At 39.7% G+C, this 27,696-nt stretch overlaps 1 protein-coding gene across 1 annotated transcript; it reads right to left on the bottom strand.

Annotated features, from left to right (window-relative positions):
• Window positions 1–204: 204 nt before the first annotated feature.
• LOC146524770 (neuronal acetylcholine receptor subunit alpha-3-like) lies at window positions 205–27,400 on the bottom strand. The gene is made up of 7 exons (XM_085180329.1): window positions 27,139–27,400; window positions 13,713–13,852; window positions 13,561–13,605; window positions 13,356–13,465; window positions 12,826–13,033; window positions 10,843–11,856; window positions 205–3,260 (listed from the first exon to the last, which is right to left on the bottom strand). The coding sequence occupies exons 1-7, from the start codon at window positions 27,194–27,196 to the stop codon at window positions 3,135–3,137; spliced, it is 1,701 nt and encodes a 566-aa protein (XP_085036455.1). The 5' UTR covers window positions 27,197–27,400; the 3' UTR covers window positions 205–3,134.
• Window positions 27,401–27,696: the final 296 nt, after the last annotated feature.

Genomic DNA, 27,696 nt, shown 5'->3' with positions numbered 1-27,696 from the left:
TCCCTGCGACTCAGTGGGCAGAATCCCTGTAACTAGTGGACAAGGCAAGCATGGAAAGCTAGAGAAAGAGACAGAAGATGAGAAAAGATGAAGAGAAACTCATCTGGGGAAAAAATGTCAAGATCCCTTTTTTATGGAGAACAAATGTGAGCTAAAACTATGATTTTATTTTTATTTTTTTATTACTTTAGTCCTTAAACCTCAAACCTGAAACAAAAACCCCCCAAAAGCATTTCATCATCCTGGACTCTTCATATCCAAGAGCTGGATGCTAACAGTCGCGTCAACAGTGAAGAATCATGTAAAATATTCATCCATGTAGCTGGCTTAATAATGTATTATCCCTGAATTTACCACCCAGGGCTTTGCTGCACTCTGCTTTGGTCTCTGACTGCCACCAAGTCCCTTCTTGAAGTCCAATCATTCAAGAAAGATCCACAGTGCAGCTGCAAAATATCAAACTCACACCATTACAAATTCAGCTTTGAGTGGCTGCAGCTTTAAGAAGCAGCCAATTTGTGAGTCTTTCTCGACATATTCTATAAGTGGCATCCAAATACATCAAAGGGAAACATCTTCGTCTAGTGGATAAAATTATAGATGAAGGTGTTGTGAGGACTCTTTATTCGTTCCCTATTAAATGCTGCAATAAGTTGGGGGAGAGGCTGTTTGGTAAATTGGATGCATACTGTCCAAATATAGCAAGAGTATTTGGTAGTTCTCAGAATGAACTCTTCATTCTGTGGCAACCAGGCACTAAAATGACCTTGTCTGGATGCAGACTGAGACTGATGGGATAGTATGTGTGTCCGCGATACGGCTGCTGCTCATCTTCATATTTATAGCCGGACTCCATGCACGCCATAATCCGTATGTAGGGAGACGCTTGCTACTGAGTGCTCATATGGACTTGCAATAACACTCACTCTGTCACTATCTCCACCCTCTCTGTCTCAGTGTGTGTTTCTCTCACTTCCTCAGGTGACATGTGTAATCTTCCCCGTCTCCTCTTGACACACACTCTTACCCAAACACAAATGTGTACAGGCTCAGTGTGTAGACACAAGTAGGGATTAAGTGTGAGCAGAAGATCGTTGAGAGCTGCAGTGTGGGCCAATTCAAAGCCATAATCACAAATGTGACTTGAGGGGAAAGGGCTGGATGGCGTGAACCTTTGCTGTGTGTGTGTGTGTGTGTGTGTGTGTGTGTGTGTGTGTGTGTGTGTGTGTGTGTGTGTGTGTAGGCTTGTGAGAGCTGACAGGGACATTCAGACTCACTCGTGACCTTTGAAAGAGGAAAGAGAAGAGCAGGGAAGTAAGAAAAGGCAAGTTTGTTACTTTTGCTTTAGCGATGCAGCCTTTTTCCTGTCTTCTGCCTATGTGCATCACCGTGTTAGGTAACTCAAGACCAGCTGATAACACATTGATGGTACTTTTGGCTTGAAATTGGTGGCACAATCAGAAAAGGTTAATTTTCTCAATTATTATCTCCACCTGCTGAGGTGGTTATATTTTTGGTAGTGTTTGCGTGCATGTTGTTCGGTCTGATAAAATGACACCTCAAAAAGTTTTGAGTTGTAGAGTGGTTTGTTAACAATCCATTGTCTTCAAAGTCAACTTAATGATGTATTGTCTTGCAAGTGTGGTGTGTATAATCAGGCTGAAGAAGTCACTTGGATCAGCTTTCTGAGATTTCCTTACCTGGATGATCGAGCATGCATCAAGACATTTTTTGACTTGGTATTTATTTCTAAACATGTAAAAGATTTTGACTAAATGAAGGAAATGAATGTTGCACATGTACTATCGCCTTTTAAACAAATAATAATGAATATAATTATGCTAGAAAATTTATAGAGCTGGTCATGTTTTTGTATAACTTAAATTAATGTTCCAAGTCTTCAGACTTCACTGTAATCTGATATTGCTGAATCTTATTATTGTTTTTTGTGTGACACTTGTATCTATTTATATCTCATATCCACTGTATGTATTACTATTTATTAGTGGCAAGTTCATTTTTAGGATTCACACACAGACACACAAGTCCCATAACACACAAAAAGGCATTAACTTCTCAAGTCGGGTTTCAGCCTCTGGGATCTGTATTTCATTTTGACCGAATGACTCAGCTTACAGATCAAGGACTGAAAGTACAAACTCAGTAAATTTGCATGTATTTGTTAGAAAAGACTAGAGCAATTTTGAAATTTATTATTCAATTTATTTCACGTCTTTTATAAGTTTAATCTACATTGTGCAAGTCAAAGTGTATCTATACATTGTAAATGTTTCACCGATTCTGTGAAATTTGGTGCATAATTAGACCTGAAAACCTACGTCTTTAAAGGTGTATAGCCATAGTCAGTGTCATTATCCAAAGCCATGCATAAGACACTTTACAGATATTTACTGGGGAAAAATACAGATAACTTCTATTTGACAACAAGTAAATACAAGACTGCAATATTGTTTCTTAGCTTTAAAGGTCATATTGTGCACAGCTCTCAAAAATCTTTACAATGACTAGTGAAAAGTCATTCATGCATTTCCCTTTGAAATTATTCAAACTTATACAGTACTTACAACATTCCCTTAAACAGTTACCTGACAATTTTACAATTTTTTTTTTTTTTTATCATTGTAACATTGTTTAAGACTGTACAACAATCATAACAAAATGGACATTTTCACTTAAACACACAGAGTGGTAGAAATGCAGCCTCAACAATAAACAGGATTACCATGAAAAGACAAGCAGCGATGGAAAAGAAAGAAAGAAATAATGAAAGAATAGCAGGGTTTTAAAAACAGAGAAAGAGAGAAAGAGGCTGTTAAAGTAAGACCAGACAGCATCAACTGCACATTGAAAAGCATAAGAAGGATGAGGAAATCTGGGTAAGTCGTGTGAGAAAACAGACAGCTGAGTGCTAGATGTGATGGCTGATGATGGCAATCCCAGCGAAGAGCATGAGGCAGATAAAGGAGAAGCAGAAAGCTGGAAAAGGAGGTCAACGGCATCTGTGAAAGACACGAAAGACCGGCAAAGGGAATAATTCTCGAAGTACTCAAAGTGGAGCAAAGAGACAGAAGTAGACAAAAATAAGAGAAAAAGTGAGGACATAGAAACGTGGTTCATTTAAAGAAACTGATGAGGGGATGAAGGAAGAGTCCCAGAGTTCCCAGCACACACACTGTCACAAACACCCACAGGAAAATCCTGTCAATGACCATGGCAACGTACTTCCAGTCATCTTCCACCTGAGGAGAGAAAACAAAGGAAATTTAAAGTAAAAAGAATAAAAATAACCAGAGAACATTGTCTTTCTTTCCTCTTCCAAATGTCTTCAAACGACCTTTGCTTAATGGTAATTGTGAACTTTATGGCACAAACTGTTACATTCACTGTTTTTTGTGCTCTAAATACACTGTGGTGCCAAACACATTTTGATTTTGCAAGAACAGCTATATAGAAACTTTATAGGCTCCTCATGTTCATGTGAATCTTTTATCTCTTTATTTATTTTCTTATTTTTATTTGTGTTTATTTGTAATTTCAGTTATTATATTAAATGCGGTATAGTATGACAATGTCTAAGGCAGGACAGGCAGAAAAAAAAAGGCACATAAATGGCCTTACACACCGTGACCCACGCAATCCACAACCCCCTACAAGACGCCAGAGCAGGAAGAAGTCATCCCCACACAAAGAGCATACTGGAGTATGCAGATGAATGTCTTCTTCCTCTCACACTAACCAGTCGCGGCAGATTGCTGCCCATCCCTGAGCCTTGTTCTGCTGTAGGCTTCTTCCTTTAAGGAGTTTTTCCTTCCCACTGTCGCCAGAGCGCTTGCTCATAGGGGGTCATATTGGGTGTTTCTCAGTTGTATTATTGTAGGGTCTGCCTTACAATATAAAGCACCTTGAGGCAACTCTTGATGTGTATTGGCGATGTATAAATAAAATTGAATTGAATTGAATTGAATTGAATTGAATTGAATTGAATTGAATTGAATTGAATTGAAGACTATTAGGCAGCACCCTCCCCAGTTCTCTACCTCCACCAACCGGGGCAGACACAGAGACACTCCAAAACAGCAAAAGCTGCTCTCCAGCTCTCAGGAGGCTGCAGACACGCATAGTCCCACAGACCATCCTCATCCACCTGCAAGGCAAATGGGGAAACAAGACTACAGCGACCAGCCCCTCTAGGTAATGGAATTGATCAGCAAGGACCAAAGAAAGACAAATTCACCCAGTTGGTTTTTTGAAGAGACCAAATAATGTGATCTCCAGAATAATGTGATCAAGAAGTAAATTTCTACACTGATTAATAAATAAGCCACTTTTTGATTTCCTTTTTAGTCATTTTGATGGTGTTTTAAGCATATATGTGTCCAGAAGTTTTGATCTGGTCATGGAAAGATCTCGCTCCCACTTTACAGTTGGGAGGGGAGTGGATTTGTTAATTTTAAACAATAGCTTTTACATTTTTGATAACCATTTGGGGTTCAGATATTTAAAAAAACTTGTTAGCCAATTATGTATTTTTAGATTCAGTTGACTGGGATTGAATTTGTCCTGTGTGTTGGCTTTACTTGCTGATATTCAAGAAATTTAGCTTTGCTGATTCTGAATTTTCAAATGAAATAAACTTTTCATTTTGTATAAGACGTTCTAGATTGTTAATCCCTTTCTCATGATGTCACGATGATAAATATCTGGATTGTTTCAAATGGGTGCTAGTTTGGATAAGTGAAGATTTATACCATGTAGGTTGAAGCTTTGTGAAATTAAAATCATCCTAACACAGGCATTTGGAAAGCTGTACAGTGTTTTAATCTAGTCTATAAAGAATGAACCAAATCCAGATTTATGCAGAACTGCTAATACAAATTTTCAGTTTATCCGGTCAAATCCTTTCTCTGCATCTAAGGAGACAACTGTGGTTTCTAATTTGTTGATAGAGCAATAATGTATTATATTTATTAGTCTACGTGTATTATTCACTGAGTGACGACCCTCGATAAAGCCTGTTTGGTCAGAATATATTATGATTGCAGTTATTTTTTCTAAACTTCTGGCAAGGACTTTGTAAGGTCAACGTTTATAATTGAAATGTGGCAGTAGTTGGATGGGAACGCAGGATCCTTGCCTGGTTTAAGAAGTAGACTTATGACAGCAGAGTTCATGTTTAGAGACAGAGTCTGATCATTCTGGATTTCAGTGACCATTCTGAAAAAAGAAGTTGCTTGTAGAGGCCAAAATTCTTTGTAAAACTCTGCTGGAAAATCATGTGGCCCATGGGGCTTTATTGTTTGGGAGATGCTGTAGGGCTTCGTGGTGAATTCAGAACCACAATCTGATCGTCATTTATTTTCGGTACATTTATATATTTAAGAAATTCTGCAAGAGAGATTAACCTGCAGTGAGTGTAAAGCCTCATGAAAGTCTTTAAAATATGTATTTATTTGTTGTGGATCATGAGTAATGTTCCCAGTGGAATCCTTTATAGAATAAATAGTTATTTTCTCTATTTAGATTTAAACAGTTTAGGAAGGAATTTTTTTTAATTTACTGAACTTTAGTATTAATAAACGCTATTTATGGCATTGTGGCTTCCTCACATCCTTTTTGTGTCTAATACATCTGCACAGTGCTAAATATAGTGTGAGTGTGGCCTGATCGGTCAGGTGTGGACAATAAGATCATGGATTCAGTGACCATAATGCCATTGTGTGAATATAGAAGGCCGTATGGCTATTCTTCATGCAAGAAGGATCCAAGAGTTGCTAAGAAAAGCTGGAGCAGCAGCAACAATCATATCAGGACCATCCAGAGTGTGAGGAAGGAATGCACAAAGCCCTCTATCTGTGACAAACAAGAAGCTTTACACTCCCTTTGCAGCCCTTTGTAAATGGCTTCCAAGCCATTTACCAAGCTAGATAGAAATTCATCTATTATGCATAGATGAACCACATGTAGTAATGCTTGGTTATGTGTATGTGTGATTATTTATGTTCTGCATATATTTGGGGGGGGGGGGGGGGGGAGGGGGGAGGAAATCTGTTCTAAAATCTATAAAAGGTCTAGAAAGCAGACATTTTTATTTTTATCACTTATGTTTAAGACAGGGTATGATTAAGGGGAAGTCATTTGTGAGTTTGTGGTAAACTCGTTGGTGCCTCTCTTGCTGGGAGATGCTGTCTTTGGCTGATTTTTGACTTTGTGTTTGCATCTCCCTCAAATTGCCAGAACGCAAAATATTAGTGAAAACTGGGTGTAGGTGGTCAGACTACGATAACTGATTCTTGGTTTGGTAGTCAAAATGTGTTAAATTTTCCCCAAATGCACAAAATAGTTAATTTTTGGTATGTTACAGCTTAGAAACAGCATGGTAATAGGGCAGTAATAATGTCGAAATAAAGTAGTAATGACCACACAATGTCATCTAAATACGTGTAAGGTAATAGCTACCACGGTTTTTAGCTGACTTATATTAAACTCAAATGTATATAATGTGCCAAAAACTATGTATAATAATGTGGACGCAGATGTATATCTGTGCACTTTGTTTAAAATCTGCAATGAGACCTAAATTAAATAGAAATGGCAAAAATAAAAATAAAATAAAAAGGCAATAAGGCAATAATGTTTAGCGTCAGACTGCACAGAAATGACTATTTCAGTGCTCACAGGTTAAGATATTGTTACCAAAACATTAATAAATGATTTTGCCTAATAGACAATGTTACATTTAATCCACATTACTCCTCTTTATTGCCACATTACAAGCATTATAAACAGTCTATTATTACCAAGGTTAAAAAATATCTAATATTAATTAACAACAAAAACGTGGTTGAGATATGCTACTACTTGGTTATTAACCTGAAATTATATGTAATTCAATTGTATATCTTTATTGTCTCTTTTCCTCTATATTAAGACCTAACCCCATCATGTTATTATCAAGCTATAACATGTAATGTAACTACGTATATAAATCCTAACAAGGGTACTACCTTTAGGTTTTGCGCCTTCTTTGCTGTTATTAATGTCTGGATATTTATTTTAAGAAGCATTTCAGGGTTTTGCAGGCTTGAGTACTGCACACAGCTACATAAAAGTTTTTCAACATAGTAATGTAATCCCTGTAATCATAGTAATGTGGAAAAGTTATGTGATACGATTAAATAGTGTGGCAAAACATTATTATAAAAATCATTGTTGACGCATAGTCCCTCAACTGAACATTGTTGTTATACCTGCTTGACCTTTTATTTACACTCCTGGCACAGAACAAAAAAAACATAGAAATTAACGCACCAAAGCCTGACGTATTGGCCCTCATTTTACTAACAGCAGATGTGTAAAAGTGTGTGACTACATTGCGCATACAAATGTTTCATGTATGAATTTTTATTACCATTGGCTTTTGGCCCTTATTTCCAGTTTTACAAAACACTCTTATTACTATTAAACACTTTGGAAAAATCTGACTTTTCTTCCTTCCTCTTTGGACACAATTTCATAAGCCCAACTGTAATTTTGGGTGCACTTGATAACAGCTTTTCCATGCACATATTAGTAAATGGTCCTTCTTTCATGAAGCCAGGAGACTACATTTTCAACAATATATCACAACCACTTAAAAAATTCACTGTTTGTTTTGCTTGTAGTGACTAATATAGCCACAAGCCTTTAGCCTCAGGCACAGACAAGCAAAGAAGCTTGTTTTTAGCTCTTCTTTAACTGGATTATTTTTAACTTCACACTTGTAGCCCAAACCAGTTTTATGTTGATGTCACTCAGATTTCACACAGCTCTCTCTGAAACCACGGAAGGCTTTTCCCATCTTTTCTTGCATGCATTGTATTGCAACAGTGTTTCTAAAAAAGTTTGCACAGTGTAAAATGTAAAAACAGAATGCAATGATTTGCTAATCATTTAAATCCTACATTTAGCCAAAATGAGTACAAAGTACAATGGCCAAAAACTGATTTCAAATGATTTCAAAAAGATTTTGATTTGACTGACCAGGGGTACAGAGGGAAACACTGCTTGTTTTTTTTTCTCTCTCTCTCTGGTTGAATTTGATCTATTTATGCAGTGAGTAAGTGTCTTACTGAGGAGTGGCTTTCAGTGTTCCTAAACCCATGTGGTGATTTCCATTTCAAAATCATGTCTGTTTTTTATGCCGTGCTACCCAGTGGTCCAAAGATCACAGTCATTACATGCAACCTTGTTTTTTGGCTTATCTTCCCTATGCTGAGAAATTTCTTCACATTTTTTCAGTCTTTTAATGACTTATGTGCCATAGCTGACAGACTGTACAAACAATTTAGCATTTTATGTTGGCAAAAGTCATTTCTAAATTTCTGAGTTCATAAAAGGTGAACTCATTCCCATCTTTACTTCTAAAAGCAACTGAAAGGTTCCTTTTTTGTACTTTTTAATGATTTCAGTAACTTCATTAGATATATTCCACCAGCTGTTTTTTTTGTTGCCAGCTGTTGTTTCTTGTCCCAGTTCCGGCTGTTCTTGAAAAATGTTTCTGGCTTAAATGGAACCATATATTATTTAAAAATAAATTTAAAAAATCAGTTCTAATTTTTTCTAATACAAAAATAGGGTTTGAATGATTTGTAAATCACTGTATACTGTTTTTATTTAAATTTTACACATTGTCCCAACTTGCTAAGACGACTCTATACACCAGGGGTCGGCAACCCTGGGCACGCATGCCACAGCTGGCACGCGAAGGGTTAACTGATGGCACGACCATAGCTGGACTGGCCACCGGGCATTGTCAAACTCCAGCTACTGCACCATCTCAACGAGGATGACCCAGATTGGCGCACAGAATTTGCAGAATGGGCAAAACAAAAATTGGAACAGGACCCTCAGTTTACGCAGAAGATTTTGTTCAGTGATGAGGCAAACTTTTACGTGAATGGTGAAGTTAACAAACAAAACCACCACTATTGGTCTGACACTAACCCACATTGGATGGATCCCTCCAAGACTGTTGGAACAACAAAAGTAGTGTGGTATATGGGGTACAACGATAGTGGGTCTATTCTTCATCAATGGAAACCTCAAGGCCACTGGATATTTGAAATTGCTACATGATGATGTGTATCCCTCTTTATGCACTGAAGCTGGCACGTTCCCTGAGTTTTTCCAGCAAGATGGTGCACCACCGCATTATGGGTGCCAGGTCCGAGCATTCCTAGATGAACAGTTTCCTGGAAAGTGGATTGGTCGTCGTGGGCCAGTTGAATGGCCCCCAAGGTCTCCCGATCTGACCCCCTTAGACCTTTATCTTTGGGGTCATCTGAAGGCAATTGTCTATGGTGTGAAGATACGAGATGTGCAGCACCTGAAACTACGGATACTGGATGCCTGTGCTGGCATTTCTCCTGTGGTGTTGCTATCAGTGTGTGAAGAGTGGGAGAAGAGGGTTGCATTGACAATCCAACACAATGGGCAGCACATTGAACACATTTTATAAGTGCTCAGAAACTTGTAAATAACTCATGAAAGAATAAAGTTACATTGAAACCGAGCACACCATTGTTTTTCTTGTGACATTACCAATAAGTTTGATGTGTCACATGGCCCTCTTCCTATTGAAAAAACAAAAGTTGTATCCAAGATGGCTGACTTCTAAATGGCCACCATGGTCACCACCCATCTTGAGGAGTTTGCCCCCTCACATATACTAATGTGCCACAAACAGGACTTTAATATCACCAACCATTCCCATTTTATTACGGTGTATCCATACAAATGGCCCACCCTGTATTAACAAACATGCCATATTGGCCCAGTTTATTTTTCTGATCATTGTTGTGAGGAGACCATAAATAGCGAGTTCTTGTTATGGATAAAAAGTGTCTTTTTATTTTTTTTGTTTCAAAATAGCTGATAACTATTCGCTGATAGCTGCCAACATCTGCGAACAAATATAATTCTAAAGTTGTTCTATATAGTGTGTAACTGTTAATATAGAGCGTTATTAAATTTATTGCTAATGCAATCATATGGCACATTGACTTCTGAGGAAATTTCAGATGGCACTCATCATCAGAAAGGTTGCCTACTCCTGCTATACACTATACAGAGAAAGTAATGGACCATCAATAAAGCACACCTACAGCAGCCACTCAGCCTTGGAAACCTACAATGAGAAGCTCTCCGCAGTTTTTGTGCTGATGTTAACATCAGTTATTGAATCAGCAGAGTCTTGGTGACTTTTATGCATTATAAACACATTTTTTGGGTGCTGGAGGAGATTGCCTACCAACTAGGAGGTTGGTGGATTGCCCCCCCAGCTCAGTATTTTGTCCACGTGTTCATATATTAACACATGGACCAACTGAACTGAGCTTCCCCTGTTGCATCCATCGATATGTGCTGGACAAAAAGTGCTTAACTATAAATAAAAGCATTGTATTAATGTGTGCAATTTGGCGAATGCACTTTGAGTGCTCAAATTGAGTAGAAAGGCAATATTTAAGTACCGTCCATCCATTTATACATTGTAAATGGATGGTGCTTCAGCACTTGGTAATAGTGCTCTGTATCTTAAGTTGGTCTTATCGTCATGGCTGAGTGTGGTTCTTAAATGCTTGTACTTTGCAAGACTGCCTCACAGTTGACTGAAGAATATCTAGGAGGAAATAAATTTCCCAAACTGACTTGTTGAATGTTGGTATCCTATTACAGCACTACACTCAAAGAGAAGTGGGCCAGTACTTTGTCTATATAGTATAAGTTATATCAATTTGAAAAGCATATTGAAATATATAAAATTGTGTTTTCCACATTGCATACCTCTTTGGCTTTGTTACGAGTCCTCATGTTCTCTGCGATGTACTTTACGCTCTCGATGGCCTGCTTAATTTCAGGAGACACCACAGAAAAGGCGACGACAGCGTTTACCGGCGATGAAGCATTGATGGGCCTCGGCAGCTTGGGTAGCTCTGACTCCTGGGGCCCCTGAGTCTGGGGTGGCTGGGGAGGAGGTGGTGGTGGTGGCACCATTGGCGGTGGTACAGGAGTCGGTACCTCTTTGCCTCTGTAGGGGAACCTTCTGTTCATGTCCCGTTTCACGTCACGGTTCATCTCACCATACTCCACACAGTTCATTGAGCCACCAGCTGAGGAGGTCCCCCCTCCTCCTCCTGCACCGCTTTCCAGCGGCGCACAGGCTACACCCCCAGTTATGCCTCCAACACTTACACTTCCTGAGCTACTTGTTGCTCCTATACTGTTTTTTCTTTTCCTGCTTCCACCGCTGCTTCCTCCTCCTGTCCCTCCTGTAATTCTGGCAGGTGAGGAGCAGCCCTGGTCAATAGGACGCCTCATCAGCATTACTCTGGGCAGCACGCCAAGGAACACAGCCCTCACCCACTCGGGCATTGTGTGAGTCATAGGTGTGCGGTAGTGAACATTCAGCACAAAGACAGTGATGACAATGCTGAGTGTGACAAAAATCATGGTGAAGAGGAGATACTCGCCAATCAGGGGGATGACAAGAGATGTTGAAGGGATGGTTTCAGTGATGACCAGCAGGAACACAGTGAGGGAGAGAAGGACAGAGATACACAGGGTAACTTTCTCCCCGCAATCAGACGGGAGGTAAAAGACCAACACTGTTAGGAAGGAGATGAGGAGGCAAGGGATGATGAGATTGATGGTGTAGAAGAGAGGCAGGCGGCGGATGTAGAAGGAGTAGGTGATGTCAGGGTAGATCTCTTCGCAGCAGTTATACTTGATGTCATGCTTGTATCCTGGAGCGTCAATAATCTCCCACTCTCCACTTTCCCAGAAATCTTTTAAGTTCACCTGGTGAAGTGTAAATGTGAAAGCTGTTTTTAGAAAAAAAATATTATATCTCAAAGTTTAAAACAAGTTCATTTAAAGAGAACGGAATCTGTCTTCCTTATCAAAATAATCTATTTAAATACATTTGTCAATTTTAACATTGTAATAAGTTCATCATCAGTCTTCCCTTTGACAATGACTACCCCCAATCCATCACATTCTGAATTTCAGGTAAAAACACATAGTAAAGTTTATCTGAAAGAAAGACAACAAACACATGTTTAAAATTTCCAACTGCTTCTCAACAAAAAAAAGTTAACTTTCTAATTCAGACTATCCAAAGTCTAAGCTGCAATGTACTGCCGAAAGCATTCGCTCATCTGCCGTCACATGCGTATGAAATTGAGTAATATTCCTTTCTTAATGCATAGGGTTTAACATGATGTCAGGTGACCCTTTGCAGCTGTAACAGCTTCAACTCTTCAGAGAAGGCTTTCCACAAGGAAATCATGTTTATGGAAATTTTTTGACCATTCTTACAAAGACACCAATGTTGGACAAGAAGGCCTGGCTCACAGTTTCTGCTCTAATTCATCCCAGAGGTGTTTAGTCAGGTTGAAGTCAAGACTCTTGGTACAATGTAGTGAGATGAGTAACATTCTCCTGGAAATCGCCAAACCCAGACTCGTCCATCGGATAGCCAGATGATCGATCCAGAGAACTGTGCAACTGTCATCTCTTAAAATGAAAGTGCATTAAAGATACTTACCTAATGGACTGAATAAAGAGGAGGAAGGCAAACATAAATAGTGAAGCAATCTAAGCAAGTTGGAAGATATAAGCACTTACTACTGTGCAGTGCTAAATAATTCTTCTCAATAATGATGCATAAAAATGCTAAAAACAAATAAATAAATAAAACTGACAGAGATTTCTTAATGACGTAACTGCAGGGATCTATTTCCTTTCACCCCAGTTGGTCCTTCTCACCTTTGAGCCAATGAGCACCAGATCAATCTTGGCCTTGTCGTAGGTCCAGGAACCAAACTTCATGGAGCAATTCTGGTAGTCAAAAGGGAAGTAGGTGATGTCCATGGGGCAGGAGGATTTAAAAATAGCTGGAGGGACCCAGGTGATCGTTCCATCAAATTTTAGCAGAGCCTTGGTCTTGTCTTCCACAAGGAAATCACCTACAGCACTGTGAGAGAAAAAGGCCAAAATACATATAATTAACAGATATGTTTGAAATTAGTAGTTGATTACAGTTTTAACACCGCTAGACAATGACAAGAGGGTACTGCTAGCAAGTGAACGCAAATTGTGTTAGAGAAGTACACAGGGTGTGCATATCTACTGTGTGTGGTTGCTTTTGATGTGAAAATGTATCTTCAGAAGCAAAAGAGAAAATAACATAAAATAGCCCAATACAGACATCTAGATTTCTCAGATAATGAATAGACGGAAAACAAAATAAAATCCTCAGTGTAACAACCTCTTAGCATCTATGCTCTAACACTTACTTGTTGTACAAAACTATGTCTGGCCTCCAAATTTTGTTGGACGGAACTCGTATGAACTCAATCCCATCAAACTCAGAGGGGGTCCATCTCAATTTGTAATCATTCCACACCTGAAAGACGAGCAGGGATTAAAACGATAAGATCTTAACAAAATCCACAAGTAACAAAAGAACAGATAAAAACAAAGCTCGTGACTGTCACTCACATGTCTCAGCCACAGGTTGGTTTCCATTATTTGATTCACCTCATCCTGAAAAGATAAACGGGGAAATTTGACGTCAAAGATAGACGAGCCTTATTATTTATTTATTTATTTTAATCAAACACCTATTTGTTATACTGATTTTACCCTCTTACCACTTTGACAAGCTGAGATATGGACACCTCAAACTCGACAGTAACCGGATCCGACACATTCTCTACTGGTCGGATGAACTGGTTGTATCTTCGGAATAACCTTCGAAATAATCTGTCCTCTGCCTTAGATGAAAAACAGCCTAAAAAAAAATAGGATGGAGATGTTAATAATGAAATGAAAAGATAATAAGTTATTACCATGGAAATAAGGGGGGAAACTGTCGCTTCACATTTAGTGAGCTGATATGTAGGCATTGCCCAGCGCTGCTAGCAAACTGAACTTCACTTCAATGTAATTAAAAGGTCAGTCACTCAGAAGGATTAACATTAATGTCTCCTAAAGCAAACACTGTAGAAACATAAAAAACGCCTGTGTCCTGAAGGTGGTGATATCAAGGGTTTAATTCACCGGCGAGTGATAAAGTAAGAAAAAAATAAAGTGTGAAGGAGAGAAAATGCAAACAATACATGTGAGCTTTCACAATAAATCCATATTACTCAGAATAGCGTCAACATTTCCTCACTTTCATTATACGGTTACTGCAGACAGACCAAACAACACATCCACCTACAGCTTTATTAAAGGACTCACTCCTGGAGGTATCTAGCCATGCGGATACATTTAAGGAAATATGTTTGCAGCAGTTTCAAAGTTAAGCATCACAAATCAACTTCCATTCACCTTCATTGTACTTCTGACAGTGATGAGCAAAAAAGGTAAATCTATGCACCAGTCTTCACAGCACTGGGGCTTTCAGTTTGACTTTCAGTCATTTTTAAGCTGTTTATTCAATGACAGGAGAGAGGGCTACAAATGATCAAAGTGTGTTAGTTCAGTTGTATGTTTACATAGTCTCATTAAAGCCTAAACGCTTGCAGAAAATCTGCAAGCACAAGAGGCTTTAAGCAAAACAGAATGTTGTGTCTTTGGCCAAAGTGTCTGCAGACGTGTAAGTGTGTCTAAGTCTGGACTGAAGGTCATACTGAGGAAAGCTGCCATTTGTAACGCTGGTGCTTGGGATGGCACATGCAGGCCCACGCCTGTCCAAGCAGAAAATGTTGCCTCGCACGGACAGCAGGCACTCACGCTACCAGCAAGCCCTCAGAAACACTCTTCTAGTGGCTTCAATGAGCTTCCTCACATCTATTCATAACTACAGAAATGCTTCCATTCCAGACTTTTTTTCACCTGCTCTTTGTCGTTTCTTTATCCCCTGCTACCCTTTTTTTAAAATCTTGGTTAACTAAACACAGGATGCCTGTGGTTGGCCTTCTATACCCTTAAATTTTGAACTGTTTAATTTTGTTCAGGCTGAAAACCCTTAAATAATAAATGCTTTAACCTCTGAGGCCAACCTCACGCATCACAGCTTCCCAGTCATGAAATGCCGGACACATTTTTCAGTCTACTAAGAAACCATTAAACTTGCACTTAGTGAACTGCATTTTAGAGATGGGTCTGAATGTATTCAAGTAGGACCCATATACACGCAAATAGCCATATTCACCGAAAAGGTTTGTTTCCTTGACAACAACTAAATAAAACATCGACCTTTAATGGGACGCTTTCTGTCTGAATCTGTTTCCTCTCTACAAAACGACAGAAAACTGCTTTGGTTTCTTATTTTGATGCTTTTTTTTCATGTTTTTGGTCATCAGTGTGTTATTCGTGTCACGTTTTAAACCTATCCAAAACTCCAAGCAGTCTGTTTTGCAAAATCAAGTTTATTTCTGGAGTTTCAGTGCTTGACCTTTATCAGACTTACTGCTGCTCCCTATTCTTTGAATTATTTGGCTTCTTTCTATCATAAGCAATTAAGTCATGGAGAATGAGCACCAACACTTGACAAATAAATGTATTTTTGGAAGTTAAGTGAAGTGCAGCAGGCAGTCTGTTAGGTATGTTGGACCAGGTTTCCCTTGACTGCAGACGTGTCTCAAAAAACAGGTAACTCAAATCAGTTCAATTCAAATCCATTTTATTTACATAGCACCAAGTTACAACAACAGTTGCCTCAAGGCGCTTTATATTGTAAGATAAAGACCCTGAAATCAATAATACAGAGAAAACAGAAAAAAAAACAACAATCATATGACCTCCTGTGAGCAAAAGTGAGGTCCAACGGTGGGAAGGAGAAACTCCCTTTTAACAGGAAGAAACCTCTGGCAGAACCAGCCTTGGGGAGGAGTGAAAATCTGACACAAATTGCTGTTCCAAAATTATGATAGCAGTATCCTAATATATTAAAGCATAGTAGTCACCTGATAATAACACTGTTATTATCAGGTGACTACAAAAGGTAGTCACCTTTGAATACACAGATTTTATCATTTAATCTTTAGCACATTGTCATATTGTTCCCGAAATATTACTAGACTATTACTAATTGGTTTAACCTCGTAAGCTTATGCTTGTTTTCACATTATTACCCTTAGTTTCTGCCCTTTTACTCAATAACACAGATTTTAAAGTAATGGCATGATATCAATTTTACCAGCTTATTACACAGCTGTAACAGAAACTGCGGCCAGAAACATGCACCATCAAGCAAATGTGTATTTCAGATATAAACTGATACAAGGCTACTAAACTGGCTAAACTAAGCTAAAGTGAACTGGCATGATTTGAGTTCAGATGGAGCAGAAGCAGAATAAACCAGTGGTTTGCTCTGAAGCAAGCACTCCTCTATTTCCCAGGGTGCTTAGTTAATTATTATTATTTTCATATGGCTCGTATGTACTCACACCACACAATACCCAACACAATCACCTTAAATAAAAATTGACTTTCAGTGAGGGTATCACTTTAATATAGCACATTCTTGAAGAAACTGTGTGGCAGAACAAATATTTCATAATAACAACCCATAAAGTGAAGTCATAAAGCTGTTCTTGCATTTATTACAACAGGGAGTACACTTAGATGAATATGGTTCAGACTTTTCAGTTTAGCGTCAGTCTGTTTTTTCATTTTGGAAGACGAGCTCATTTTCTTACAAAATCTATAGTTAGTTTCATTGTGAGTCTAAAAGGTTAAAATCTAAATCAGTAAACACTTTTGAAGCCTTTAACTTTTTTTTCCAACCTTAGATGCTAAACACAAATTTCCCAGGCAGGCTCAGCTTACACGCTAAAATGATATCGACTTCTTTGCTTCCATCAAACTCAGGATCAGGATTACCTTTACTCATAAAGCCAGTGTTACCAAAACAATCTAAGGCAGTAAAATGGAAAAAGACAACAGAAAACCGATGGTGCGGAGCAGTTATCTCGGCGGCAATCAAGAGGGCAGTGCCAGGTGTGAGCGGTTGGCACAGCTGTTACACATTTTGCTAATCAGTCTCTCCTGTTTGTGCAGTATAGCACACTTGGAGCAAAAACACACACTACAGCCAAGCCTGGCTGAAGATGGAAAGAGAGAGTATCCCTGAGTTAAGATTGTTGGGGTGCTCTTCTACTCTGGGTGAATCACAGCAGAGTCCCCTTTTAAGTGTGTGTGTTAAAGGGGGGGACTTAAAAGAGCCTGTTAACATGGCTACAGCTGATTTTATTCCACAGCAGATATTGCTTCCCTGTTAAGTGGGTAAGAAGCTGAAAATTATGTAGTGACTTCAAAACCACTGAAGTTTTCTGAGGTCAGGGGCAGAGGCGATCTAAGTCTTAAAGCTTAATGAAAAGAACTTTCTCTGGGGACACTTGTGTAATTTCTGCTCTCTGTACCTGCCTTAAAAACTGCCCACTGCTCCCTAATTCGTTGCACTCTCAGAACCTTGTTTAAGCCTCTAATTGGCTGAGGGAAAACCAGGGCAATTATAATCAGCCAGTTAATTGGACCTTTTGTTCCTTGTGACAAAAAAAAAAAATGAAGCCAATATATTTTTCCCCTTCCTCCAATGGCACATTCACTCCTCTAATTCCCTTTATTTGTTCTGGTACTGAAGATGTTAAGAAGCCTTAGTTTAGAGGAAGTTAATTATAACCTTTGCACTAACATGTCAGTTGATTATACACAGCTTTTACTGCTTTTCCCTGAGAGTCAGCATAAGGATTACATTTTGGGGGATGTGAGGTTGCTTCCAAAAGTAACGGCTGAGACTTTTTTATTTTCAACACAACAGTTTTGTAAAGTTTTATTATCTTATACATGGATTATAGCTGCTTCTTATCTTTCTGGTTAAGCAAAACACCATTACGGTCGGACTAACGGCTCTGTGTGGCCTCATTTACACTGCAGTCTGACTCAGTTGTTTTCATTATCAATACCTGTTCTGTAGTACTCTTTGGGGGAAGGGGTTTGAGGAGGTGCCAAGTGAGCTAAGCTAATATTAAAAGGTAATCTAAAAACACTGAGAACCACTGGTCTGGTAAGTGAGGATGGTAAATGATGATCTGGCATCGTGGTGCCAGGATAACCACCTCCAGCTGAACGTCGGCAAGACTAAGGAGCTGGTGGTGGAATTCAGAAGGAGTCAGCACAGATACTACAAGCCTATTATCATCAACGGAGCTCCAGTGGAGCAGGTGCAGAGGCAGAAGGTTCCGCACCATCCGAGCAAGAACAAGAGGAGCTTCTATCCCCAAGCCATCCAGGTCCTAAACCAGAACATGCACCCCCACCCTCCCACAGCATCCATAAGTGACAAAGACAGGACTTATTCCTAACACATCCCATACTGACTCTTCTAGACACTTTAACACCCATTTGCACAATGTACATTTTTCAGATTTTCAATTTAAAATTTCCAGATTGTCTATTTAATTTAATTAATTTTACGTACATAATTCACTTAATTGCTGCATATAATGCTACTTACTGCACATAATGTCCTCCTGTATATATTCACTTAATGTATATAATGTTCCCTCTCGTTTTGCTAAGTCGAGGAGCATGTCAGGATACATTTCACTGCATGTTGTACTTGTATAACGAATCATGTGACAAATAAAGAATCTTCAATCTCGAACCTGAAATGGAAAGGTACTTTTAATTTACCTTTCTACTCATTTGAGCACTCAGATTGTTTTCTTACTACAGGTCTCATTCATTCAATCACCTATGGACTTTGTATTATTTATACATACACTCACATTTCAGATACACTTCTATTGTTTCAGACGGTTCAAACAAAGGTTTGGCATGTACCACTCCACCACTGAAAAAATGTTCCCATGGGTAAAGAAATTTTTAGTTAAGTATCTTGAGTTTTGAATTACTAACTTGAAATTTGAAAGTTAGTAATTCAAAATTTCGACTTACTTTGAAGTTAAAGTCAGTAAGACAAAATTTTGAGATGCTGAACTCATTTTGATTTGGGTCAGCCTGGCTGTCTTTTTGTTTTTTTCAGTCATAGAAACAGGCTATTGGTACGATCATTCAGATATGTATATTTTAAAAAGCCAAGTTAATGGCGATAGAAACCACTGGAACCAAGAATACCCTCAAACAAACCAACCCTAATGGTTGTAGCTAGAACTGAAAATAAACCAAGTCCTGTTCCTATATCGGTTCACCTTCCCTCAAGGTTTAGAATGAAGTTACCATAATCACTGTGCCAAAAGAAATCAGCTTGACATTCATGTTTCATTTCACCGGACATGTGCTCATTCCTTCCCCTCACTTTGTGCTGTATCAAAGTGACAAGCCTTTGTATTGCTGCACATGAAGCCAAGTCAAGCTGTCATGCATTTCACCCTTAAAAAGCCACATTGATTTAGAATTAGAAAGCCAAACACTGAGTCTGTCTTTGTCTCTTGTGGCTACAGGAGCCAAAAGCTGCTGGAAGACCCATGGCCTGTGGGAGGCTCTTTGATCAGGCATGTGCTTAACAGGATGAGCCTGGAAGCCAGTTGTGGACACTCTGAAGGAACTAATTACCCTCCAAAAATACACCACTGTCAGAGTGCATAGAAAACAGATACAAAGAGAGAGACAGTGGCAAGAAGAGATAGGAAAGTGACAGCAAGTACAAGGAGAGAAGAGATAGATAGTGTGCCTTTGCTCTCCAGGGTTTTTGACGGCCTGACTTTGACATTCTGAATGACGCACAAGAGAAGCCACAATGATTACAGCATGTCCTGACTGTCCCATGAAGCATAAGGTGTTTAATCTAAATGTAGCTTCATATATGGGGACTACAGTACATACACGTAACTATGTGTGTTACTATTTATGTTCATCCACCTTTGATTTGACTCATTCTGAAAAATAAAAGATTTTCTTTTTCACTGATGCGTGAAATTTAATTGCCACTTGTCTCCCTGCTTTCATCAAAAAAGATGTGGGAGGTTTGAGGCTGCATTCTCGCTGTATAAGATATTTTAAGTAAGCTTAGGTTTAGGTTTTTTGTTTGGGGTTTTTGGTGGTGTTGTTTAAAAAAAACGGAGAATATATTTCCTGAAATGCTAAAATAATCCAAGAAGTGATTTAAAGACTTAAAGATTTAAAGCCATTTAAAGACAACAAAGCAATTTCTTAACTCTGTTAACATGAAAATGAGCTTCAGGCATAATCATTTTATTTTGTGCGTTGTGCCAGAGTGGGCGGGAACAGCACCTGGGACACAAAATAATGAACCCAACAGCGAATCGCCCAGAAAAGTAAAAGGGTTGGCACTGTTTTGGCATTTAGACTCAGTGAAGTGTGATTTTATCTAAAGAAATAATGATTGATGTGACAAGATAAACACCCAAGGATTTAGCTGGCGTATGGGAAGGAAGAAAAACTAGATGGGACCCCCTTTTAAAGGAGATAAAATACAGTATTTAGCCATTCTATGGAAAACGTAAATAAAAAAAGATCAAGCCATGTCTTTTAATAAGACTGACACTATGAGCCTAAATGCTTAGGCCTGCCAAGTATTTAATTAAAATGTATCCACATATTTAAAACTGTGCCTTGTTTTAGCAGAGGCTAGAAATGAAAGTGTGCTGTTGCTGTGACACTCTTAAATTCAGAAATGCAGTCTAGGGACTTAGTCTGCCTGGAGTGGGTGGCTGTGATGGTTCTCACAGCACTGCAGTCACAGCTGCAGGTAGTCAGTGCTACTTATCTCTCTTCCAGAGATGCTGAAGCAGGCCTGTCTATCATGCATGTCAGCAGTATTGACTGAATCAGTACGCAGAAAAAGACTTTGACAAACGCTGCGTCCCAAATCCATGGCAGAAGTTTTTGCAGTGGATTAGCTAAAGTTTGAGTTAAAGTTGTGTCCTCATTTCAAAGTGAGGAGTACAGAAATTTGGGGGGGGGGGGGGGGGGGTTGGGGGACTTTGCTAAACTGCTAAAAGTCTTTGCTAAAATATGTACTTCCAATTCTCATAGTAGGAAAATAATGTCATCATTGGAAATTAAATCCCGCTATTTAAGCATCTAGCTAGCTACAGAAGAGGAGCCGCCATCATTTCAAACAATTCAACAAATATAATCAAACACACAAACTGTTTCTGTGCAGTTTCTCACAAACCGTGTCTGTGAGCTACATGTGCACTTGCTGTGTTTCCCAGGAAGAGGGAAAAACATTAACACTGAGAGATGGAGAAGAAAGAGAGGAAAGGAGAGGAAGATGAAGAATGTTTTCAATGGTAAGCGCTGCTCAGCAAGAGTGAGATTCAGCGTGAATTTAAAGCTTACCTGTCATGTCCAAATTAAATGTGTAGCTTTAAAGTCAGTTATTGGATATATACATGATGTTTTGTTGAGTTTTGAATAATTTGTAGTGATGCACTATGTTGGACTGGTTACATCTAGGGTACTAGTACCATTTTACATCAAGTGTAACAGATATCAATTTATATTTAGGGTGTTTAGGTGCTGATGAGATTCAGTCATTGAATTCTATCTTTATGCTAGCTTTATAGCCTCAGGTAACGTATACTTATGTCATTTGGCTAAATCTACAAAAGCACTGAACGCTGCAGTAGCTTTTCATACTTTGTGCACAGTTTGTACCACTGTAAATCACCTGGTTGAAAAGGCCAAGAGCCATGAACACTACCTGTGTATGACTGCTGATTTAATCATTTGCACTGGGGTATGTTAGAAACACAGTTACAAGAAATTCCCCCAGTTGACAGATAGTGGTTTCCATTTTGGGTCTAAACGAGGGTAGTATTCCGATCCATTTGGGGAAAACTCTCCACGATTGCTTTAAGCACTGAGTGGGAGGAAAGCAATAAGGTAACTGATACAAGTGGTTCTAATGGCTTCATGGATAATTATTCTTTACAGATTATGGAGAAGAGAGGCTGCAGGAGCATCTCAGTGTGCAACTACTGCATCATAATATTGAGAGTCATGCTGTATATATCGCTGTGCTGCCACTCAAAAGACCAACAAAAAGGCAAACCATCCTCTTTCCTCAGTAGCTGCACCAGCTGGATGACACCAGCTCCAAATATTTGCGATTTTCTCATCCATCCATTCACTTCCGCTTATCCTTTTTCAGGGTCGCGGGGGGCGCTGGAGCCTATCCCAGCTGTCCCAGGGCCAGAGGCGGGGTACTGGACAGATTGCCAGTTTGTCGCAGGGCCAACACACAGAGACAGACAACCATTCCCACTCACAGTCACTCGCACATTCACACCTAATGGCAATTTGGATTATCCAATTAACCTATCCCCACAAGCTGCATGTCTTTGGATGGTGGGAGGAAGCCGGAGTACCCGGAGGGAACCCACGCAAACACGGGGAGAACATGCAAACCCCACACAGAAAGACCCCGGCCTGATGTTGGAATTGAACTCAGGACCTTCTTGCTGTGCTGCAACAGTGCTAACCACCGTGCCACCGTGCTGCCTGATTTTCTCATACAGACCAGGTAAATTCCCAGGATCCATCCAAAGCAAGGAACTTTGAAGTAATGCTGGGCTTCACTGTTGTTACTGGCCGCAAGTTAAACCACTGCAGCAGGAGACCCGGGAACAGCACATGCATTCCTTGCAGAAGTTATTTTTTATCCTCAATCATGTGGATAAGTTTGAAATCATCAATCAGAAAAAAGGTCAAACTTGACCTGGAAATCAGTGTCGATGATGCCGGCCTCATTTCACAAAGGTCTAAGGGAAATTTTGAGAGCAGATGAAGGTTTCGAAGAAGGATAGATTCAAGTATATGGCTGGAGAAAAACAAAAGTGTCATCAGTCTAAGAAACAGACTTGGGATGGAAAAAACATTAATATTTGGACCTTAAAATTAAAGATGGATCCAAAGGTATTACAGATGACATTCTTTAAAGCTGTTAATCCTGCTTCTGTTCTTCAGCGCTTGTAATCTTATGTTCACTGAGATTGTGGAAAAACACAAAAATAAATACAATATAATAAGAGAAACAGAGGCCACTCAGTAGAAAATGATGCGTGGTTAGAAGAAGGACTGGGGCGCAAAATGTGCTCATCTTCCATCTGGGGCATCTCGGACAACCTCCCCAGCACTTTTATTCTCACCTTCTATCTTTCCATCATGAAGTGTGACTCAATTCATTGCCAGCTCAGAAGACCAGGATGTCCCAGAGGAATCAGACAGCAGGGCTGTTTGGAGGAGGGTGTGTGTGTGTGTGTGTGTGTGTGTGCGTGTGTGTGTGTGTGTGTGTGTGTCCATAGGGGGCGTAATAAGGGTGTCTACACAGCATGTGTAGGAGCTAAATAACTGGAGTTTGGTGGCAATAATCACATGACAATCGTGTTAAGAGGATCCTCAAGCCACCAAACAGCCCTTAAGCCACATTCTTACACACACATGCACACTGATTGCCTGTCAGATTTTAATGCAACTATATTGCTTCTGGGAGGGAAACCGGAGAGCAGCTCTGTATTTCCAAGGGAATCTCAGATGAGCATTTAAGTCTGCGAGAGGAGCAAATACACTTGATGATGCTGCGATGCAAAGCAGACAACTTCATATAAGCAGACTTAGATAAGTGCTACAGAGTAGGGTGGCTTAATATAAACCATTTCTAATGCTCAGATAGGGGGAAAAAACTCTGATTGTTGCCACGCTACACTTTTGAATAACTAGTTTTCTGGCTCTCTTGGGCCAAACTGGTTTGAACGCAGATCCTCTACGCTGTCGACCCACAGAGTAACCCATTAAAAAGCACAGTACAGTGAGATGAAGGGTCAAGGCTGAAACATAATGCGGAGCGGGTCAGTATAATGCGAGCGTGGCTGGACATCTCTCTCAGCAATTTGTGGAGATGGTGCAGGAGAGATGCTGAAGGGAAATGCATCACGCGGTTTCACTCACCCTTATCACTCAGTCTCCAAGGTATAGCAGCCCATCCTGTTCTAAAATATGCTGATGTGCACCACAATCGATATTCCACAGGCAGTGGCTTTATTTTGAATGTCATAACTCCAACTAAATCCCCATGCCGTACAGATTTCTCATTCCTTACCTCCAAGCGACTTCAACATGATTCTATTTCTGACTAAAATACCCCAATCCCATGAACGGCAGGATCAGCTTTTCCTCTGTTATGAGGGCCGATCCTGGATGGCAGGAAACAATACCTTCTGTAGTTCACTAATCGGACCCCCATTGGGAGTGTTTGTACAATCTGTGTGTGTTTTTAGGCACTTATCTGCATGCACAGCTCCTGTTCATACCCGTAGAAAAGACCACAGAGTCAGTGAAAGATTGTGGAGGAGAGGGGAGCTGGAGGACAAAGTAGGGGGATAGAAAAGGTGAGGCCAAAACCCTCCTGGTTTTCAAGGTAACCGCCTCACAACTAGTAACAATATAAAGTGGATTTCCTCTCACTAGAGCAAAATGTGCTCTGATATGAGAGCACTGACACTGTCATCCTTTTAAGGCACTGTTTTGAAACTCATTCAGTTCAAGGGCAAAGCAGCAAGGCTGCTGGCTGTAGCAAATCTCTCCAGCTGAAGGGAATGACAGGACAGAGGGAGGCATACAAAGAGACAATTGAGGGACTTTATGTGTCTTACAGAAACACATCCCTTCTCCTTAACTGCGAGTCTGTGTTAGGTTGCAGGATGTGTAAAGGCAGTGTCTTTCACAGGATGATTAGAGCATGACAGTACAAAGGCACTTAGTGCAGATCCCCAGGGAGGACTCCAGGTGCCACATGTGGAGCAAACTCCCCACCACACTCAGGACTTTGAAATGAAAAAAACAACAATTTAATTACTCCTCCTCCTAGTGTCTGTAGGAAGGATGCATGTTCAGCAGCCCATTCCCAGGAAAACAATTGGGATATCTGGAATACCCCAAGGAATATTTGGGTGTTTATCGAGAGAAATGACTTCTATTAAGGCTGGAGGTGACCAGTAGAAAAAATAAAAACTTATTATCTACATTTCATTAACTACCTAAGATCTGAATTTGAATTTCTGTCCTCTAACCAACCAGCCAAATGTTGCCTAACTGAAAAAGCTACCTGGCGAAATAGTCCCAGCTAGCTTTAGTTAAGGCTAAAACAAAATGTATTTACAATTTTATATTTCAGTATTTAAAAATATTCACTCAAAAAGTTGCTTCTCAGTTTAGTTTGTTAGTCAATATAAAATCTAATTAAATTAGCCATTAAAACTCCAACTAAACTACTAATAGTCATAAATATTATAGATTCTTTAACATTAGCCACTGGTTTCTGAAGTCTCATTTTAATAGTCATACATTCCAAACCAAGTGGGAATTTCTGAGTTCCCAGCTGGAATGTTTTACTGGAATGGATTTCCAAATCGAAAAGTCAAAAGATCCCCACCAAACCCAACTTAACCAAGATGGCGGCACAGCACATAAACATTATTCAAACTGTACAACTTTTTATCTGTGCTGCCACTGTTGTGTATAAATGTATAACCGAAAGTGTGTGGCCGAGCCCATAAACTCAGCAGGAAAGTAGCGGCTTCGAACTTTAACAGAATGGATGCAATCGGATAAAGACAGAAATAACTGCAGCACCACAGCTATCGCCATCTGGTGGCCTTCAGATAGAATGAAGCTTTTGTTTTTAAGATCTTTCCCACTTTGTTTTTCCAGTCTGGAAACTAAATATATACCACTAAATATATGATTGTGATTTTTGTGTGAAGTGAAAAAAAATTACCATTTAAGTATGAAGTGAAGGCACTGCAGCTTTTTTTTTTATCATTTATTTGATCCCACACACACATCCCCATTAAAGGTGTTCCCATTGGTGAAGACACTCTCTGAAGAAGCGTTTCTATATTTGTGGAAGTGAATGGGAGAAAACTTCAGATTAAAATAACCATCAAGTTACATGGGAATACGACACAAAGCTTCCTCTTTAGAGCATTTATCTACTCTTTGTTTTTTCCCTGGTTCCCCAAGGAGCTACTCAAAGACCCCACTATTTTAAAGCACACAAGAGACTGACAGCCTTACACAACCCAAAGGCAGAAGCAAAAAGAAAATGTGTGCACAGGTGATTTTAAATACAAGAAAATAAAGAAATGGGTCGCACATAGAGAAAAGCAAAGTGCAGACAAACTAGTAGTTTGATTATTATTAAAGCATAAGGAAAATTTGAGTTTTGTTGGTCAATTCTAGTCCATTTTTAAAGTACCAAGGTTACTTATAGTAATTACCCCAGGCAACCATCTGCTTGCCTGTGCAGTGTTGTGGTGCTAGTCTGAATCATGACCTCTGAACTCTGCAGAAGTCCCCAAGCCCTTTGCACCTTGTGAAATCAGGGATGAAATCTGTATGGACACTTACCGAGCAGTTCGTCACCCTATGTTGCGTCACTTTTGGCACTGATGGTCAATGTGAGCTACATGCTGACATGTTAAGCTCTAAGTCATCAACCTTATATAAAAAGTAACCAAACCCGTTATGTAGACTAAAATCTAACAATTATACAGTGCGCTTACATCCCACTGTTTTCACTCTCTGCAGCATAACAGTGACTCCACAAGTTCGAAAAGCACGGGATATTATATTTCACAGGCACGTGGGATTTGTTATTGGTTGGGCACAATTTCCCATGGACAAATGTTGTGCCCTGGGTCGTGAAGTAGTGTGAAAGAAGTACGTTAAACGCAAAAAAGAACAAAGTAAAACGGTCTTGTTTTGTGAGATGTGCGCTACTGGTGCCCCAGAGGAATTTGAGAAGAATATGGCTGTTCACTGTTTCGCCATTTCAGCGATTTGACAACATCAGCGTGCATGCGTGTCCAAATACAAATTAACTGGGTTGATAAACTGAGGTAAAGTTTAGGTTGCTCTGCCTTTATCCTGACTGGATTTAATGGATCTTCCTCTCTGGACTGAAAAGAGATGCGGTTTCTTTTCACTGAGAAGCGCACAAAGGAGTCGACTCCAGGTCAGTTTGGCAGCCAAAAATACTCAAAACTGACATGACAAGTAAGGAAAACACAGAAAGTGATGGTTTAAAAGTACTGAGTAAAAGGCACTTTCAGCGATGCACGGAGCGCCGTGTCCTACCTTGCGCTGCGAAGATCACCAGCAGGAGGATGTTTGTTAGTTTCCCGAAGAGATTCATGGAGACATCGGCGCTTCGCGAGTTTTTTGGATATAAATAGCGATGATGAACAATGACTTCTCGTAATAATCTGCTGCAGATGTCTGTGAAGCCTCAAGATTAGAGCATCTTTTTCCTTTGCGCTCCCGAACGCGGAGAGGTTGGTGCGCTCTGCCGACATGGACAACTTCTGCACGTCCCGCCTCCCCCCAGCCTCCCCCGGCACTGCGTCCCACACGCTTGCGCGCGCACACAAACACGCACACCTAAGGGTCAAACCTTGCGATCTGACTCAGAGTGACTCAGAGGTGATAGGTCTGGAATAATTAAATGGTTTCGAATATGGCTCTAGGAGCGTAAGGGTCGTACAGAAAAAAAAACATTCATATTAAATAAAAACTCTCCTATTCAGTGTTTGACGCAGGTTTTTGTGAAAATTAGGAACATTTCTTTAAAAAAAAATCAACAACTCAAATATCCCTACCTCAAACAATTATCCCCTGAGAGAAAGATGCAGCACT

This window comes from Neolamprologus multifasciatus, chromosome 2 (genome assembly GCF_963576455.1).
Source record: "Neolamprologus multifasciatus chromosome 2, fNeoMul1.2, whole genome shotgun sequence".
Lineage (NCBI taxonomy): Eukaryota > Metazoa > Chordata > Actinopteri > Cichliformes > Cichlidae > Neolamprologus > Neolamprologus multifasciatus.
The sequence above is the reverse complement of the archived record's forward strand: the minus strand, read 5'-3'. Positions and strand labels throughout refer to the sequence as shown.

What these genes read in the sequence shown, in the direction of transcription:
- LOC146524770 (XM_085180329.1), bottom strand. Translation starts at nt 27,196, where the DNA reads ATGAATCTCTTCGGGAAACTAACAAACATCCTCCTGCTGGTGATCTTC. An exon ending in TGGTGCTCATTGGCTCAAAG is followed by an intron (nt 11,857 to 12,825) that starts GTGAGAAGGACC and finishes ACACTTCACCAG; the next exon opens with GTGAACTTAAAAGATTTCTG. An exon ending in CTCGTAACAAAGCCAAAGAG is followed by an intron (nt 3,261 to 10,842) that starts GTATGCAATGTG and finishes TTCTCTCCTCAG; the next exon opens with GTGGAAGATGACTGGAAGTA.